Raw genomic sequence first — 20,626 nt, forward strand, 5'->3', positions numbered from 1 at the left:
TAATGATGATAGTAATAATAACAATGATTATAATCTACTCATGGATAAATAAGACAATAAGCTATGCAATAGTGTGCACATCAATAGTGTACGTCACTGGAAGTAGGAGGTCGCAACCGCCCCACGCCAGCGACGAGCTGGGGGGGGGGCCCGCACACGGCATACCCGCCACAAAACCGGCCAGGAAGAGCCCCGGAGCAGCAGGCCCCCGGGCCAGAGGGCACCCGCCCCACGAGGAGCCAGGGCAGGATGACAGGGAGGCAGATACCCCAAGGAGAAGGGACACCACCCAGGGCGGACAGAGAGCAGAGCCCGGCCCCCGGACGGGGGCCCCCCAGGGCAAGCGAGACCAGACTCATCCCCATGACAGGACCCAGCCCCTTCACCCACTGGGAGGATCGGTACCCAAGGCAGGCCCGGGCACCCAGAGGCCCCCCCCCTACGGACCCAGTATGGCACATCAACCGGCCCCCTCCACCCCCCACACCCCCCAGCCGCCCCCACCGCCCCGGGACCCCCCCGCGCCAGGGGACAGCCCCCCCCCCGCCCCCTGGGCCACAGCTGCACCCCCGCCCACAACGCCGGCAAAGCGGGCCCCCGAGCGAGAGTCCCCCCTGGTTCCCCCTGTGCCCTGTAAAAGAAGAAAATAAATAATTAAAAAGATAAAATTAAATAATCAACCCGTGGACCCCCGCCCACCACTGTCAGACCCCCGTGTCTTGGGTCGTCGCCGCCCAGCCGCCCCCGAGCGGTGCAGGGGGACCACCCGGGCAGCGGCCCGGTCCCGGGATTGGGGGAAGGGGGACCCCGCCACAAGTGGCAAGGTCCCCATAAGCCCAGCCGGTCTCGCACCTCGGGGGCACCGGACTGCACAGGGCCCATCCAGGGTGGGAAAGATGTCGGGTCCAGCCCCCACTAGCAGGCCGACCTCACTGTGTGTAGGAGTGTCAGTGTGTGTATATGTGCACTTGATGGTGTGTTGGACTATGGTGCGTTTAAAATGGAGGGGTGGTAAGGCCCTGGGGCAACCACACTGCTGCTGAGCAGGGCGGCGGCCGCAGTGCACGAACCCCCCCCCAGGCCCTAAGTGTCTATAATGCTATTAAAATTGGAGAGGGTCTCGGATGGAGCGGTGGCCGGCCGATGGAGACCCTCATCCAAAGCCCTAGTGATAATGTCAGTGGGTCGTTGGCTGCGTGGGGGCCAGGTCCTCGCCAACGAGGGTGCAGTCGGTGCCCCATAGCAAGGGTGAGGAGACCGTACTGGGGGCAGGCCCACCGGGGACCCGGTCGCCGCCCATATCAAGTCCCCCGCGGCGCCCGGCCAGAAGGCTGGGCAGCGACCACCCAAGACACAAATCCCCGAAACAGAAAAAAATAAAAAAAAGATAAAAATAAAAATATATAAATAAAAATATATAAATAAATTAAATAAATAAATAAATAATAAAAATAAATAAATAAAGTATCCAGTTTTTAACGTAGGTTTTTATTTATTTGAACATTCAACGCCATCATTAGATGGCGAACCAATGGTTAGCTTGATACTATAAAAACGTCACTTCCGGGGTTGGCCAGCCGGAGGGAACGGCGGTGACGAAATGAGGAAATACGCCGAAGGCTAGACCGTCCCGAGTGGCTACCGGGGAGGCGGGGTTTGGTCCGTCCTTCTAGGCTGGGAACTCTAAGAACACTTCCTTCAGACGGAGGACACTCGGTCTCAAGGGTGCAGAACCTGAATTGAGACACAGCAAATGTGTCACTCATCTCCACTTGTTGTAGTTCTGTCAGCCACCACTAGATGGAGCTCTCCTCGTCACTCTCCTCTTCACTCTCCTCTTCATCCTCCCTCAATACCTGCAGAGAGAAGAAGAGACAGCAGGAGTCAGGACTCAGGGTCCTTGAACGCATCATCACAGAGAAGTTGACTGTTGATGGAGATGATGGAGTGACTGGTGAGAAGAAGCAGACTCTCAGTCACATGTCAAGTGTGGAACATATGACGGTCATGTGACCATGAAGTGTTGGACTGATACTGAGGCCTGATGAAGATGAACTGATCAATAATTGAGTGGGGAACTGAGAAAAGAAGCAGTTTGGCAGCAGATGTTGGATGAATGAGGAGCAGCTGGACGTCACCATCCTCCTCTCACACTGTGACTGGGAACACTGGACCTCTGCTGTGGGATCAACTGGCTTTGGTGCTGGAACCATCATCCACTGGTTCCAAACCAGTACTGACCTCAGACTCTCCAGTTGATAGTCTCTGCTGTGGACAAGATCCATCAGTGGCTTCACTGATGATTCCTTCAGGTTGTTCCTACCCAGGTCCAGGTGTCTGAGGTGGGAGGGGTTGGACTTCAGAGCTGAGAGCAGCCAATCACAGCTGAGCGCTGACAAACTGCAGTCCTTCAACATGAATAGAGAATAAATGATGGAGAGTTTATAATGATGGAGAGTTTTTCCAGGGTGTCATCAAAATCAAAGTGAAATGTCGACTTCAGAATCTGACACTACAGAAAATGTCACCTTGAAATTAAATCCTCAGTCCAAAACAAATGTGTGTTGAAATGATGTTTGGTCACATGACCACTGATGACCTGTTTTTCAATTTGAAACATGAACGGAATGAAGTTTTCATATTTCTAGATGTCATATGAATCGCCCTTCAGTTCAATGTTTATTCAACATGTGTGATGAACTGTGTTTGGTGTTGAAACCATCATCCACTGGTTCCAAACCAGTACTGACCTCAGAGTCTCCAGTTTACAGTCTGGACTCTGCAGAAAACCACTCAGCTCCTTTGCTCCTGAATCCTGCAGCTGGTTCTGACCCAGGTCCAGGTGTCTGAGGTGGGAGGGGTTGGACTTCAGAGCTGAGAGCAGCCAATCACAGCTGAGCTCTGACAAACTGCACCATCTCAACCTGAATAGAGAATAAATGATGGAGAGTTTATAATGATGGAGACTTTTTCCAGGGTGTCATCACTCTGAAAATCAAAGTGAAATGTCGACTTCAGAATCTGACACTAAAATGGGAGAGGGAGGGCGAGCGAACGAGTGCTGCACTACGGAGTCCATTACTGGCTCTTGATGATTTTGCTGTCTGGGCCCCCTTGCACCAAAGTAGGATTCCGTCATCCAAGATGAGTCACTGAGCCTTCAGCGTTCAACCAATCCAGAACACGTGTGTCCAGGCTTCATGGGTTGCACTAAAAGCCATCCAGGATGAGAAGACACGGATTCATCAAGCCAGGTGAAAGCTATCCTGGATCAGTGCGCGATGCACGCAGCTTCCTTCCATAGACCCCCGTTATGGAGCTGGGATTGACGGATTGGCCATCTTTGACCTCCTCATAAGTTTCCATGAGGATTTGCGCCTGGGACGGGGATTCAGACTCTCTAACTTTCAAACCTCAATAAAATGTGGGCCGGCGTAGATGGCCTGGGCGGGCTTGGAAGCCCAGATTCCCAGGTCATAGTCATGCGCACCAAGCATTCAGCCAAAGGGATCTTCCCTTGGCCAAGCAGCCAGGGCGCATGATCAATTGGGGGCAAAGTGACAGGACCGTCCACTGTCACAACAACAACCTCATGTTACTCTTTGATGCGTCTTCATGTTTCTATGGGATGTGTATTTTTTATATAGGATGCATGGCAAAGGAGAAGTCATGTTAGAAATGATCAAATGATTGCAACATGATCTCAACTCATTTCTCTATCATGATTGAAATGAAATGGTTCCAAAGCTTGAAATAATGACAGTGGGTGGAGGTGAATGTGATAACAATGTGCAGTGTTGAGTGGAAGCACTGCTTTCCACTGGTGGTGACTGTTGACTGAGACAAGGATGAACTAGATCCTGGAACTCAGCCTGGTCTGGAGCAGCTCACTCCACACAATAAATCTCCATGGTAACTTCTACCAGAACATATCTCACTTCCACCTATCCCACTGTGGTGCAACCAGATCACACATCAATTGATACAGGATAACCAAGATATCCCGGCTTAATCCCTCATCCTAGTTTCCTGCAACAGGGCCCAGTCAAGTGAAAATCATGACAACAATAACAACTACAAGTTGTAGAGTGAAGAGGGTGAACTGACCTCAGAGTCTCCAGTTTACAGTCTGGACTCTGCAGAAAACAACTCAGCTCCTTCACTGATGAATCCTGCAGCTGGTTGAAATTCAGGTCCAGGAGTCTGAGGTGGGAGGGGTTGGTTCAGAGCTGAGAGCAGCCAATCACAGCTGAGCTCTGACAAACTGCAGCCCACCAACCTGAATAGAGAATAAATGATGGATGGAGTGAGTGGAGTTTTCATCACTATCTGAAATTAAAAATATGAATTTCTATAACACTGTAATGTTCATTAAACCAATTAGAAGCACAACAATAATACTGAAATAATGACCACAATAAAATATTCTGTTCAGTCATGTGACCACTGATCAGCTGTTAACAATGTTGGAATTCATTGAGTCATCTTGCCTCAAAGGTTCAGTGTGTAAAATCAGTCCAGATTTATTGCTGAAAGCTTCATATACAACCATCAATATAGTTTGAAGTCTTTGATTAGTAGAAAATAAAAGTCCTCTGGTTTTCCTGCCGTTAGAACGTTTTTTTCTAGAAACAGACAGAAGGTCAAAGGTCATGGCCATCTTGCACCGCCATGTTTGTAGACGGCTGGTTGGGAAGATCAGTTTGAGAGACAGTTTCATATTGATGGTTGGAGGCTGGAATCCTCTAATAAAGCAAGTGCTGAGAACAATTGGTTATTAAGAGACTGAAATGCAGTGGAATCTTTTCTGCATCTTGCTCATCAATACTGAACCTTCTGCTGAGTCCAGCTGGATCTATCTACAGTATCTAAGTGCTCATACAGGTGGCTAATGCTAGCGCTAGCTGAAAATCATGCTAGCACTGGACTGTCTGCTGTGACTATGACTGATTCTGATGCTAATACATGGTTGTAATATTTGTATTGATGGAACTTTATCATTATACAGAGAACTCGACACCTTTGCTGTCAACCACATCCTTTATGATGCTGGAAGGCCACCGTAGTTCACTGGCAAGAAGGGGAGAGGGAGGGCCAGCAAGTAAGCGCTGTAATCTGAAATCTGACCACTAGATGGCAGGATTTTACACACTGTACTTTCAAATCCAGTTTCACTCATTTCAAACACAAACCAGTGACTGCAAATTGAATTTTCAACAGCAGTGAAGTGAAAATTATGACAACAATAACAAGAGTGATAGAAGTTGTAGAGTGAAGAGGGTGAACTGACCTCAGAGTGTCCAGTTTACAGTCTGGGCTCTGGAGAAAACCTCTCAGCACATTCACTCCTGAATCCTGCAGCTGGTTGTCACTCAGGTCCAGGTGTCTGAGGTGGGAGGGGTTGGACTTCAGAGCTGAGAGCAGCCAATCACAGCTGGGGTCTGACAACCTGCAGCTCCACAACCTGAATAGAGAATAAATGATGGAGAGTTTATAATGATGGAGAGTTTTTCCAGGGTGTCATCACTCTGAAAATCAAAGTGAAATGTCGACTTCAGAATCTGACACTACAGAAAAAGAGAGGGAGGGAGAGAGAGTGAGTGAATGAGCGCTTCAATCTGAAATCTGACCACTAGACGGCAGGATTTTACACACTGTACCTTTAAACCCAGTTTCACTCATTTCAAACACAAACCAGTGACTGCAAATTGAATTTCCAACAGCAGTGAAGTGAAAATCATGCCAACAATAACAAGAGTGATAGAAGTTGTAGAGTGAAGAGGGTGAACTGACCTCAGAGTCTCCAGTTTACAGTCTGGACTCTGCAGAAAACCACTCAGCACCTTCACTCCTGAATCCTGCAGCTGGTTGTTGAAACTCAGGTCCAGGTGTCTGAGGTGGGAGGGGTTGGACTTCAGAGCTGACAGCAGCCAATCACAGCTGAGCTCTGACAAATCGCACCACTCCAACCTGAATAGAGAATAAATATTTGATTTCTTCCATGGTGTAAATGTCATATTAAGAGTCATTTCTCCCTGTTGATGATCCACATGTGCAGCTGTTGGGATCACTGAGTCATTCCATCAAACGACTCATTGTGCCAGTGTGTTGTCAAGACAACAACAGCAGTGTGTCAGTCAGTGTGCAGCCAATCAGCAGTGAAGATGGAAAATAATCAGTGAGTCCTTTGTGTGCTTGTGGCTGTTTTCAGTCATCAGAGTCTCGTTACAAGTCAAACACATTCAAAGGACAAGATGAAGAAATACTGCTGCACTATTAATCTGCCTCTAATATCCTCTAACATTTTCCACACTTTCTTCCACCATCCAAAGTCTTTTCTGGCTGCAGATTGTTGACATGAAAATATCACCAACATCCACTTTGTCTAGATGAGTCTTTAATATCTGCTTCAAAGTCTTCACACTGAGCAGCGTTACACACCAGTTGTCATCTGCTGACACACACTGTCCACCAGTAGAAAGCAGGAACTGACCTGAGAACTTCCAGTCTGCAGTTTGGACTCTGCAGTCCAGCACAGAGCAGCTTCACTCCAGGATCCTTCAGGGCGGTGTCACTCAGGTCCAGCAGTGTAAGGTGGGAGGGGCTGGACCTCAGAGCTGAAGACACCACTGCACACTGAAGCTCGGAGAGTTCACTGAATGAAGGAGAGCAGAGTGAGAAGTTGCTGCTTCCATCATCATCATCATCATCATTATCATCATCATCATCACCATCATCATCATTATCATCATCATCATCATCACCATCATCATCACCATCAACATCATCATCACCATCATCATCATCACCACCATCATCATCATCATCATCATCATCATCATCATCATCATCACCATGAATGATTGAATAGTTGATTTTGGTTGACAGTGTAAATTCAATCAATCTTGTGCAATCAACTGACAACAATGAAAAAGAAGCTTCCAAAACAAATGTGCACATTATAAAGACTCACAACAACAAAAACATAACAACTGTGTGAAGGAAAAAGCAGCAGGCTGAAGCCCAAGCTGATTCTTGCCTCTCCTATACAGTCCATAACATTAGCTGGAATAATTAGCCAGACAAAATCAAAAAGGAAAAAAAGAGAAACGCAACTCAACAAAATACGTTTGACATTATTCTTCATCATTGACTCACAATTCTTATACTCAATTGCCCTTCAAGATTTTTTCAACTCAACAAAGAAGCACACATTTTCAAATGGTCACTGATCCCATTCCAAAATGTAACTCCCAAAAAAGAAAGGCATCTATATTTAACAATGCTTCTCACCTTCCATCATTCAAAGACACTCAACCCTCTGAACATGGATTGATTTTCTCTCACTTTAAAAAAACTTAGAATACTGAGCGCAAGATTTTAATTCTTTCCTGGAAATAGTATTTCTAATGTTTTCAAGTCCACTATATTTATGAATTGGAAGATCTTTGACTCAATCAATCATTGATTTGTGCTTTAGGGAACTTTATTTATAATTCGGACAACTCTTTTCTGTAGTTGAATTATTGTAATAACTATTTAACCAGGTTTGTCCCTTTGAGATCCAAGATCACTTTTACAAGAGAGACCTGGCCAAGAATGACAGCACATAGAGTTTCAACACACACACACACACACACACACACACACACACACACACACACACACACACACACACACACAGGGGTAGATCCTCAAAAAAGGGCGCGCAGCGCTAAAATGCGGCGCCCGCAATCTGCGCCACAGATGCGGGGATCAACAAAGGTTTTTGCGCTAATGACATGCAGGCGCAAACACGCCCACAAATGCGGCACCTGAAACTGGTGCGAATGTTGCGGTCAGGCAACCTGAGAGCAGTTTGCGCCAGAGGTTGTTGGTGAGTGCGTGTGTTTGACAGTGAAACTCTGCTAGGATAAAGGCGCTCCTGTGTGCGCCTGGCATTACGATGCCTCCTCCGACTACCAGACTGCTGCCATCATGGAAAGAAAGTCAAGACGCAAGACGCGTTAGTCACCAACACCTGAGTACCATTTGTATTTTTCATAGCCTATCTAAAATATTGGCATATATACTGTAGTCTATGCCTATCTATATATAAGATTTCGGGATATATTTCAGGCTTTTCAGAGAGGAAATTTTCACTCAGAAGCCAGAAACACTTTAACAGACAGAAGCTGCGCCTGGTTTTGGCTTGCGCTGTTTGCGTCTGTCAAACTGCGTGCAGACACGAGCGCAAACTCTTTCTGGATCTGCCGCTGTTTGAATGAGGCATATTTGCATAGAAGGGGGTGTCATTTTGCGCGTAATGACTCATTTAAATACATTCAAATGAATCTGGCGCAGCCCTGCCGCTACTTGCACCTCGGCACATTTTGCGCCGATTTTCACGTTTGCGTCCTCTCTGTGGATCGGAATCACCGTTTTGTGCGCTATTGACACGGATTTTCTGGCGCAAAAGCCGCGCAATCGCTTTGTGGATCTACCCCACAGTGTTTACATACCTTCTTAAACGTATCACAGCCTTCCTGCAGTTCCTCACAGCTGGAATCAGTCTCAATCTTCCCTCCATGGTTGTCTTGTACTTGCTGAGGTCCAATTCCTCCAGAACCTCCTCTGACATCTGCAGCATGTAGGCCAGAGCTGAACACTGGATGGCTGAGAGGTCCTTCTCTGATCTGTTCTCTGACTGCAGGAACTCTTGGACCTCCTGATGCACTGACTGATCCTTCACCTCCAGCAGACAGTGGAAGATGTTGATGCTTCTGTCAGGAGAAACATCACCAGTGTTCATCTTCTTCAGGTTGTTGATGACCTTCTGTAAGGTTCCTGGATGGTTGTCAGTGAGACCCAGCAGGCCTCCTAAGAGTCTCTGGTTGGACTCCAGACTGAGTCCATGGAGAAAGCGGACAAACAAGTCCAGGTGACCGTTTGGACTCTGCAGGGATTCCTCCATCATACTCTTCAGAAACTCATCCAGGGATTCTCCAGAGTGAACATCTTCTGTCATCTTCCTCTTGGTGTGACAGTGGAAGCTGTAGACTGCAGCCAGAAACTCCTGGACGCTCAGATGAACAAAGCAGTAGACGGTTTTGTGGAAGATCTCAATACTCTCTCTTCTGAAGATCTCTGTACAAACTCCAGAGTACACAGAGGCGTCAGTCACACTGAGTCCACACTTCTCCAGGTCTTCACTGTAGAACATGATGTTTCCACTCTCCAGATGTTCAAATGCCAGCTGGCCCAGCTTCAGAAGAAGCTCCCTGTCAGCCTCCGTCAGCTCCTGTGTACCTCCTCCGTACTTTTGCTTCTTCCTCTTGGTCTGGACCAGCAGGAAGTGTGAGTACATGTCAGTCAGGGTCTTGGGCAGCTCTCCTCTCTGCTCTGAGCTCAACATGCTCTCCAGAACTGTGGCAGTGGTCCAGCAGAAGACCGGGATCTCACACATGATGTGGAGGCTCCTGGAGGCCTTGATGTGGAAGATGATCCTCCTGGAAAAATCTTTTTTACCTCTGAACCTCCTCCTGAAATACTCCTCCTTCTGGTCATCGGTGAAGCCTCGTACTTCTGTCAGCCTGTCCACACATGACGGCGGGATCTGATTGGCTGCTGCAGGTCTGGAAGTTATCCACAGCAGAGCCGAGGGAAGCAGATCTCCTCTAATCAGGTTTGTTAGCAGGACGCTGACTGACTTCTTCTGAGTGACGTCAGTCACCACCTGGTTGTCCTCAAAGTCCAGAGCCAGTCTGCTTTCATCCAGGCCGTCCAAGATGAAGAGAAGTTTGCAGACCTGCAGCTGCTCTGCTGTGAGCTTCTCTAATGTTGGATGGAAAACATGGAGCAGCTCCAGAAGACTGTAGTGCTGCTCTTTGACCAAGTTGAGCTCCCTGATGAAGGTCCTGGTTCTCCAGGCCCTGGGCCCAGTCCAGAGTGAACTTCTGCACTGAGAAGGTTTTTCCAACCCCAGCGACGCCGTTGGTCAGCACCACTCTGAGTCCCTGCTGCTCAGGCGAGGCTTCAAAGATCTGGCTGCACCTGATTGGACGGTCGTGGAGGCTCTCCATGGTCTTCTTGGTCTCCAGCTGCCTGACCTCATGCTGTCTGTTGACCTCCTCACTCAGTCCCTCAGTGATGTAGAGGTTAGTGTAGATGCTGTTGAGGAGGGTTTGACTTCCTGCTTCTTCACCTTCAGTCACACGTTCACATCTCCTCTTCAGACTGATCTTCTGCTGCTGTAGAAGCTCCTGCAGCTGCTGCCACTTCTGCTGCTGCTGCTGCTGCTGCTGTAGATGCTCCAGCAGCACCTGCTGCTGCTGCTGTAGAAGCTTCAGAAGCTGTTGCTGCTGCTGCTGCTGTAGAAGCTCCTGCAACTGCTGCTGCTGCTGCTGTAGAAGCTTCTGCTGCTGCTGCTGCTGCTGCTGCTGCTGCTGCTGCTGCTGCTCCTCACCACCAGGACTCCCCTCCGTCTTCCTGTGGAGACACTCTGGCTTTGACTGATTGGATCAGTTGTTGGTGTCCATCACTTGTCAGCTGTTGTTCTGACACCATCATTAGTTGGATGGAATCATTGTCTCCATCAACACTAACTGACAGCCTGCTGGCCTCCTAGTCTGCTCTTCACAAATGACTTCTTGTCTTTTTCTCTGTTTTCTAAATTCAATCCCTTCATGCAGCTTCACAATCAAAGAATTTGACCCACAAAGAATGGAGCGCAGCCGTTAATGACGCCGTCTTTTAGCCACCACGTTGCGCCCGTCAGGGATTTGTAGCTGTTTTCTAGGCTGGTCTTGTCACATCATCTAATATATTATTAGATGACATATTCATCTATCAAATGTATATTTTCTATCTGGTGTGGTTGACACCTGGTGGGCTCTGGTTGAGCAGGGGCTCTGTGGAACTGGCCCTTTGTTTCTCAGCAGAGAGAGACAGTGGAGTCACATTGCACTGAACTTTGGATTGAAATTCATCTCAGTGGAGTTGAGCTGCACTTTATGACAGAGCATCAAACATTCCTGCCACTGCATACAGTTCAGTCTCAGAAGGGCTTTGCTGCATTTCAACATGATGAATGTGACCATGTCAAAGATTCTCTTCTCTTGACCACTGACCACAACATCTGACACCTTTTCAACTTCTGAGGAATTTATCACTGTCAAATTAAACTAGGATTAGACTGAGAAACAAGGACATTAGTGTTCTTACTGTGTTCCAGAGGCTCCAGGTTCATTACTGAAGGCTATAGGTCGATCCATGGACCAGTCACACCACACTGGACCCTGGAGACTTTGCTCTTTCCTCCTCTTCCTCCACTGGAAGACTCATCTTGAGTCCTGGAGTCAGTCTGAGGTGAAACATCAAGTGTGACAGTGAGCTGAGAATCCAGTGAGTTCCACTTAAGACAGAGAGAACAGGAATAAACAGTGAGTTCCCAGTGGGATGTGGCCAGAGGTGGCAGGGAGCAAAGTACAAATACTTTGTCACTATACTTGAGTCCATTTTCCAAATATTTGTACTTTACTTGAGTATTTCTCTGACTTTTTACTTTGACTTCCTGCATTTGTACACAAATATCTGGACTTTCTACTGCTCACATTGGAAAAACACGCAGGTTACTTTTGTTTCTTCAGATGATTTCAAAGTTTCAAAGAGGAAAATTGTGTTCAAAGTCATTCACTCAGTATTTATTCTAGTTGCTGCTGGAAGAGTTTTTTCACCATGGTTCATTTCTCTGTAAAGTCTGGAGGACAAGGTAGTTTTGACTTCAGGGCGCACCCTGGTGGCTCTTCACAGAACTACAGTTGCCATCACTTGTTGGCAGTCCATGATGACGGTGAGAAAAATGTGATTTCCTCTTTGAAGAACTGCACCTGTTTTCTCTCTTTTGTTTGTCCAGCGCTAAATCACAACCAAAGGTGCCTCATTGTCCAATCAGAGAAAAAAACAACTGGGCCCCCAGAGCAGAAGGGGGCGACAGTGGGAGGAGATCTGGAGCAGATCCAGACTCCAGAGGGTCAGAGGTCAAACACACAAGGCATTTCAGAAATATATCAATCAATAAAATACATCAACAGTCACCAGACATCCATCATGGACAGAGCTCAGTAGTCAAATGTCATGAACAGTTATTAGGAGCAGAAGTAGTTTTAATGCTTCTCCAGATCAGCTGAGAGGCTAAAGTTAGGAACTGTGCTGGCTGTTCAGGAGTTTAAACAGAGGGGAGCAGTATGGTTACCCTGAAGGAAGCCAGTCCGAGGTGCAGGCCAGGGGGGCTCAGGTCACTGGTGGTCTTCCTGGCCTTGTTTAGCATCCTCTGTCTGTAGATGCTCTCCAAGCTTGGCAAAGTGCAGCCCAACAGCTTGCTGCATAGTCTGATGATTTGACTGACTCTCTTCTTTGAGCCTGTGTAGAGTTGCCAAACCGACAGATGGCAGCAAAGGTGACCATGCTTTCAACAAAAGAACAGCACCAAGCCACAGTTGCAACCCTGAAGACAGGGAGGCAATGGGAGCATTTTGACAGTCTTGGTGTGAGCCAGGTGGGGATGGAACCTACAATCTCCCAGTCTCAGCTGCTTAGGGACTGGACTGGAAGCTGGAAGTTGTTGTTTACGTTCCTGGAAGAGTGTTTTTCACACAAGGCTGCTGGACTGACAGCAGGCCGGCACATCATCCAGCAGCTGCTGTTTCCTGCTCTGCACTATTGCTGTTGTTCCACTTGCCAATAAAATATCTCCACTTCTGCTGAACCCACTGCAAACTCTGTGTTTAAGCTCAAGATCCACATCATCCAATTGATGTTTCTGGATGCTTTCTTCACAGGAACAAACAAAGTAAAAACCTGCTCCCAGTGGGAAAATGCTCACATTTCTAATTCTTTTTTGTCAGCCACAATTTTGGACGTGTTTCACAGTCATGTGACCCAAAGGAAAGAGAAACACTGTTTGCTGTCTGCTTTGTTTGTTTTGGTGCTTGGCAGAGGCCTCCAAGGAGATGAAAATACAACTACAGAAAATAAAAGTGTCATTCTTCCAGGAGACAGATGAACCAAACTATGGTCTGTGGCCCCTTCCAGGCCATTGCAGCCACAACGAGTGCAGTTGACAACAACTCCAAGAAGAAGATCACTGTCTTGCCTCCCAAGACTTGCACACACACTTGCAAGTTAACAATAATGAGAGGGAGCAGCAGTGTAGTAGTACTGCAGTAGTACTGTAGCACTGCAGGTTGGTCTCCAGAACACTTGTCAAGGGTCTGGGTCTGGTCTGGGACTCTGAGGCATTTTTACTGCTTCTACACTTGGCAGCAGGACGGCTTGACTGGTGAGAGGGGCATGATGGGAAATGACACTATTGAGCAGATCAGGACTAAAATATTAATCCGTCCAATACGTGGATTCTCAAATCAATACTCCAGTCATCTGAGGCCTTCCATTGTTCCTCTGGGGTACAGTCAGATAGAAATGCTCCAACTCTGAATGACTGCTGCCTGCCTGCCTGCCACATCACACCAGTCTGTTGCACAAACTGTCCCCTGCCTGGCCGCATCTGGAGCACAAGCTAGAAATCAGCTTTGCACTTCCTACTGCTGCATAGTGTTCTTCTCACTGATCAGCCTTTCTCCCCTTCAGGCTGCAGCTGTAGTGGTGGCTTCAAGCTGACATCCAACATTAGAAGGAACAGAATTACAACCTGTACAAGGCACAATAATATTGAAGGACCCTGCTAAAGTATACATATGTATATATGCATGCATATCAAATCAAGTGCAAAATATAAATCAAAGTATATACACAAAATGATACAAATTGGTTATTTGACCAATGTTAAAGTTTTGCTCATTTCCTTCCTGAAATCCACCTTGAAATCCGACCCCCTGTTGGGATCAGGATAATCCAGTTCTTTATGGGTCAAAGTTATCCAGATCCTACTGAAATGTTTTGAACAAAACAAACTGAAGGTTTGATCCAGATTAAAATTAGGATTGGATTACATCATCTAATCCCATTTCAGAATCCTTCTTTCTCTTTTCAACCAGTTTTCAAGATTCCATCCTATCCCATGACCAAAATCCAATCAGATTACCTTTGAAGGTGTGGGTGGGGCCAAGGCTGATGGTACCGACTAATAGCAAGGTGTTGATTTTTCAACATTAGGTGTTGATGATCAAGCAGGTGTTGTAATCAACAGCTCGGCTGAGTCAGCGGTTCATCTGTATTTCCAGGACAAAGGCCCCTCCTTCCAAGACTCAAAGGTCCAGATTTTAGACACAGAAGACAGATGGTTTGAGAGAGGAGTCAATGAAGCCACCTGTGTCCACCTAGAGCAGGGGTGTCAAACTCATTTTGGTTCACGGACCGCATGGAGGAAAATCTATTCCCATCGGGCCGGGCCGGTAAAATCATGGTATGGTAATAATAACTTAAAAATAACAACAACTTCCAGTTGTTTTCTTTGTTTTACTTTGTTTGTGTTCTTTCAGCACTCTGAACTCTGCACCAGTGTTGTCAACTCCTCAGTAAGGAAAGTCGCTATTGGCTGTCCTGAAAGTCGCGAGAAGTCGACAAATGACGTCATTTTTTGATTTGCATAATTGACAATTTGCACTTGATCGCAACAAAACAATACCAGGAAAAGTCCCTAGATTTGTCGCTAGTCCCTTTTGACAAAAAAAAAAGTCGCTAACGGGAGAATAGCGATTTTTTTTGGGGGGGGAGAAAGTCACCAAGTTGGCAACACTGCTCTGCATCAGCTTTGTCTGTTTCAGCAGAGACATTTTGGGGCAATGAAGGCAGCCAATAGGAGACATTCTGAGGCAATGAGGGTAGCCAATAGGAGACGTTCTGGGGCAGTGAGGGTAGCCAATAGGAGACGTTCTGAGGCAATGAGGGGAGCCAATAGGAGACGTGAGTGGCTGTACTTGTAACGATTTGCTCAGCCCCAGTATTGAGTTTGTTTGCGAAGCAGAAACGATATTCCGACACCAAGTGGACACATTTAGAACAGCACTTTCTTTCATTGAAAAATTGCAGTTTTTGTATTTTGCAAAATCATCTTGCGGGCCGGAAGAAAACACTTTGCGGGCCTGATCCGGCCCGTGGGCCGTATATTTGACACCCCTGACCAAGAGCGACCCTCTCTGAACAGAGAGGAGGACTCCTGCTGCACCGCTCACTCACACTGCTGCTGCTGCTGCTGCCTCCAGCCAACATGCAGCCTGACGCAGAAGCACTTGGACTTTGAGCTGCTATTGTGATATTTTCTCATTCTTAGATTCTCTGATCAGTGTTTCTGCTCCCACTTCCCTGAAATCACATGACGCTGTGTTGAGTTGAAGTGCAGCCACGCCCCTCTCTGCCAGGGTGCACCAAGTGTGGCTGTGGCTCCCAGGAGCAGTTGGAGTGCTACATGTGAAGATGGTCTGGTCCTCAAGGAGCTGCTCACTCCATCAAAAGACAAGGGCAGCAAACATTGTGTGAGAAGCAGTGGCAGGAAAACAGTGGCAGAAACTGCACTAGGAGCAGAACACACTGCAGGACAAAGCAGTGATGGACAAATGAAGCTTCTGGGAAACATTCAAGCACTGGAGCCACTGCTTTGAAAATGGCTGAAAATGACTCCAAGCTGTAGTAACACTGACCTCTGCTGGCCAAACACACACACACACACACACACACACACACACACACACACACACACACATACACACACACACACACACACACACACACGCACACACACACACACCTCAATGAGCAGCATTCAGGATGCTGCATTTATTGTAGAGAAGCTTTGATGCTGAAGTATCATTGCTTTGATCACCTTTGACTTGAAATCTCACTCTCTCTCTCGCTCTCTCCATACATACATACATACATACATACATACATACATACATATATATAGAAGCCATTATTGCCTCAGACTTGAGTGATGTGCGGCTCTGTTTGTCTTTGTCCACTGTATGGAAGCGCTTGCCTTCCTCTACCCACTTCTTTTTGAACTCACGGTTGTGGGGATGTGCTGGAGCCTGGACCAGCTGTCATAGGGCAAATGTTAGAAAAGTCAAATATGCAAAATACTCCTTCTGGTTGGAATGTGCTACATAAATAAAGCTGCCTTACCTTGCCTTGAAACTGACATTAATGGTCATTAGAAATCAATAATAAATACATCAAATACATTGGAATTAACCATACACCTACAGCAACCTTGAAAAACATCTACAGGCTGTTCACCTGTGCGCACATTCAAGTATTTGTATGCACTTTCTAACAATGGCAGTAGATGGCAACAGACCTGAAGAAATCAAGCATCTTCATCCTTCATCTGTAACCTTTTCATGTATAGTCATCACTTATTGTATTGTTTTTGTTTGTTCCACGTTTAGCCCTGACAAATTTTCTTTCCTGGATGATCCTGAAATTAAAGACCTCAGGGTGGCGCTGCAACTTTTAACTGTGAGTTTTTGTCCGCCCCAAAAAATGTCAGTTATTCCTCACAAAGCAACATTCATTGAGACAGTTTTTCTTCTATGTTTTCCAGTACTCCTGTAAACAACTGACAAACTGTACAAGGCCTCCACAGACGCCTGTGGAAAGGCGCTTTCAATCCTATGCAGAGAACTCAGAAAAAGGGTTGCAGCAGAAAAAAGAAATTGTTTTCTTACCAAAGAACTCGCAAAAGCTCGGCAAGAATTGGAGGAGAAAAAAGAAGACCAGCTCTTCATTGACTTTCTCAAGGGTAAGATGCCATAGTATAATTGTTATTATGGTGTATATTTGTCACCATGTAGGTGCACCTCATTAATTCATGTCTGTTCATGCAACCCTGACTGATTTTTCTGTTGTTTATATACAGACAGTTTGAGCATGGGGCGGCCACAGGACAAGGCTCCTCAGAGCCCCGGCGATAGAGCAGCTCTGAAGCAGAGCAGGTCATCGCAGGGCCAAGACCCCATTGTTCTTCCTATCTTTATTTCTCACTATTATTCTTCCGCCGCCGTTTTCCGCCCAAATTTGAGACCCTGAACATGCAGGAAAACTCAGCGCCCCCTACATAAACCAAAAAACTAAATTGGCTATAGCGCCCCCTACATAGACCAAAAGACAAAATTGGCTATAGCGCCCTCTAGGAAGGTGGTAGGGCCACCAAAGTAGAAATTCAGGTTGCAGCAGATTGTTTAGGATTAGATGTGAAGACTTTTATCCATGGTCACTGGCTGAGGTACAGTGCTGCTAGGAAGCTTTTGTCATGGTGCATTTATTTGGAGAATGTTGGCGGGAACCATTTGGACAATGTTGTTTGTGTTGGTCAACCTGGACAGCACCATTGTTCTGGCTGTTGTTTACTGAACCAAGCAACAGGTTACAGCCTTAGGTCGTGCACAAAAAGTGAGTTGAATGAAAATGTAGCTGTCAAAGATGTGTGTGATACCAAGTCACGATTGGACTTGGTTAAGTCAAGGTAGCAGAGGGTAAAGAAAAGACAACAGGAGAAACACCATAGCATGGCACAAAAGTAAGTGAAAGTATTGGAAAGCACACCAAGAAAATGTGCAGTTTAGGCAAAAAAAGAAAATCAAGGTGAGTCACAAATGATCATCTGAACATCAACTATAGGTGTGTGTGTGTGTGTGTGTGTGTGTGTGTATGTGTGGTGTGACTGCAGTTGTGCTTGTTTTTCTCCTGATGAATTTGCTAAAAAACATCAGAAGCCTTTTAGAAACCAAATCTGAAAACTGATCAAATGAAGCCACAACCAATGAAACCAGGAGAAACAGACGGCTCACGGTCAGAGGTCAGAGGTCAAGGTCATTGCTTTGTATATTAAAAAAAGGTTCCAACAATAAATGTTATACACACGTGTATTTTTTGAAAACATCTTTCACATTTGTATGTTCTTAAACGTGTATATTTAATAACATTTTAATAATCCTTTGTGTTTGATCTTAAATGTCTTTTTTTAAACCCATTTTATCATCTGCATGCTTTACCATCTCTTTGAAACACATTCTAATAAATATCTGAGTGTTTTTCAGCATATTTTTCAAGCCATTGAAACCTCCTCCAGTTCTCCAGTCAACTAATGTCTTCATTCTGAGGCTGCTGGTGCAATTCCTCCAATCAAATCATCAACACATCAACTGCAGTCAGAGACTTTCATCATCACTGTGGACACTGTTGCTTTTCCCGCCGCTTCATCCTTCAACTTTGGCTTCACTTTCAATATGATGCCGCACTTTTCACGGTCGCCTCCCCTGAAGTCCTCTAGCGCCTCCCAGTGGAGGCTTTGAAAATCGCAGGGCCAGAGGGGTCAGTGGCACTGTTCAAACCCACATTCACTGACTTTACCTTCCTGTTGTTGAGTTGAAACTCCGCCCACCCTTCCAGTTTCAGGGAGCCTGATTGTTATATTTGAATCGGTGGAAACAGATTGAAAATTAATGAGGATAATAGATATTTATTTATGGCAATTTTCACTGTAAACAAGCAATAATGTCGAACAGAAAGGGCCAGCATGAGTGCCGTCAAATCAATAAATGATCAAAACCAAGAGAACTCCAGAAAAAGGAGCTAAAACTAAGGATGGCGATACAGCCAACTAAGAAAGAAAGAAAATATCCACTGTATATAAATCTAAGAACTCAGGTAGTCGTTATAATAATAAACACAAATACTGTCTCCAAAGAAAACAAGCAGGTATGCAGAAACTGATACTCCCCAATGTGAGTGTACCTAAACCAGAAGTAGAAGTTAATCGAAGAAAAAAAAAATTGTTTCATTTTATTTTATTTTATTTTATTATAATCATCATCATTATTTTGCCAAACCGAAGCATTTTTCAAAGCTAAGACCGAGGACATTTATTTGAATTTATTATAATCATTGTCAACATTTTCAAAACCGAAGCATTTTTCAGCTACCGCAGATGTCTGGCAGAATTGGACCATGCAGGAGCAGTGAAAAGTGCGGCGGTCTGCGGGGAGTTTCTTGTTGAAGGGGAAATAAGTCTTCCAGGTTCACCTGAAAGATGAGCATAATGATTCCTTTCTTTCCTGCTTCAGTAAAATGGAGGGCATTAAGCTCCTTCTAAGTCAGTGCTATAACATAACAAACCAGTTGATACAAAATGTAATAAAAATGAGTGTTAATTCAGTTGTGAACCATTTCTTTCTCTCTCCTCATGTTGCTGAATCCTTAGCTAACTCACAATGAACCAATATTGAAATCAACTTTGTTAATCTTGTGGACTGTCAGATAGGAAAGTTCTATATTGAAATTGTCATTTATCCCACTGATTTTGACTATTGAGTGTTAGATTGTGTGTTGTATTTGTATTGTTTATACATTATGTCATTATTTGTCTTTGTTGTGAAGGAGTTCACCGGATGTGTTCGATTCGCTTCCCGTTCTGGCTTTGATGAGTGCGTATAACTTAGCGAGTTCTGTATAAGGAATAAAAATGAAGTTGTGGAAGTGATATATATATGCAGCAAGAAAAGAAAGAAAATAAAAACTGTATGAGAGCAACGAACGGTATCTTGGTTTTCTATGGAGGAACAGAATCCAATGCAAATGGCGATGGAAAATCAGCGAGCAGAAAACCTAACATTGAGCATCATCAAAATTATCACCAGCAACCATTCTTGCACCCATGAAAATAAAACATTGGTGCATGTCTTAAATGGCTGCAACTTTTAAAGAGTTTTCATGCCTAACTAGTGGACCTGGTTTCAGACAGCACTAAAGACAAATGCAAGTTACGACAGAAAAACTGTACACACGCCATGCTTTGCAATCTGATTATATTATATTATATTATATTATATTATATTATATTATATTATATTATATTGTATTATATTATATTGATTAGGTACAGAGACTCGTATCTCCCTATGTGTTGTGTGAGCAGGTCGCAATTACCTTGTGTACCTGATATACACAAGGCAGGCAGATAGCGGTTGTCTGCTGTCCTGAAGTGGAAAGCCGTGGGAAAAACCTGGCCACCTGATGTGAGTCGCGCATGCGTGCAAGTTTGCGCGGTTTTTAGAGTTTTTTTTTTTTATTTGTAAAACTTGACAACTCAAGTCAATCCACAAAATGACGGACAGTGGTTTTGATTTTTTTCCTAAATTGAAGCACTTCATAGCCACCGGGGATGTCCTGCAGGGTTGGTCCAAACAGGAGCGCTGGAAGGTGCGGCGCTCTGCGGGGAGTTTCTTGATAAAACGTAATTGCAGCACCTTTTTTTTTTTAATTTTTTTTCTTGCGTCTCTCTTTTTTACACCCCTCCTCCCTCTCTTACCGTGTGCGTGCATGCATGCGTGCGTGCGTGCGTGCGTGCGTGCGTGTGTGAATGTTACCGTAGATGACCGCTTGTTTTACATTGGCCCAAAAAGACAATACATGCGTTTGGTCATCAAAAACAACGAGGAGAAGGATAAAGTGCTGCAAGAATGCCATTTTAATCCTGGAACTGGCAATCACAATGGTGTGCGAGGCACAAAAAATAAGGTGGTGGCCGGGTATTACTGGTTCACTCTGGCTGAGGAATTGACATAATAAATTTACATGTATAGATGTTTCCCTCAGTAATGCATATGGACTACGATCAAGAGGGTTTGCA

The 20,626-nt window shown here is 45.5% G+C and overlaps 1 protein-coding gene across 1 annotated transcript in view; it reads right to left on the reverse strand.

The window, feature by feature from the left end:
- Positions 1-2,668: 2,668 nt before the first annotated feature.
- The window catches only part of LOC142890433 (NLR family CARD domain-containing protein 3-like), a 38,745-nt gene continuing 20,787 nt past the window's right edge, over positions 2,669-20,626 (reverse strand). The window contains exons 2-8 of the mRNA XM_076029461.1: positions 11,203-11,341; positions 10,302-10,467; positions 10,033-10,241; positions 8,502-9,884; positions 6,494-6,655; positions 5,794-5,970; positions 2,669-2,924 (exon numbers count right to left, since the gene is read on the reverse strand). Of these exons, the coding sequence (XP_075885576.1) occupies positions 2,684-2,924; positions 5,794-5,970; positions 6,494-6,655; positions 8,502-9,884; positions 10,033-10,241; positions 10,302-10,467; positions 11,203-11,252 (2,388 nt within the window). The 5' untranslated portion in view covers positions 11,253-11,341 and the 3' untranslated portion in view covers positions 2,669-2,683. The remainder of the gene's footprint in view (positions 2,925-5,793; positions 5,971-6,493; positions 6,656-8,501; positions 9,885-10,032; positions 10,242-10,301; positions 10,468-11,202; positions 11,342-20,626) is intronic.

Source organism: Nelusetta ayraudi, unplaced genomic scaffold (assembly GCF_046127955.1).
Source record: "Nelusetta ayraudi isolate G7.1 ecotype Tasmania unplaced genomic scaffold, CSIRO-AGI_Nayr_v1 ptg000003l, whole genome shotgun sequence".
Taxonomy (NCBI): domain Eukaryota; kingdom Metazoa; phylum Chordata; class Actinopteri; order Tetraodontiformes; family Monacanthidae; genus Nelusetta; species Nelusetta ayraudi.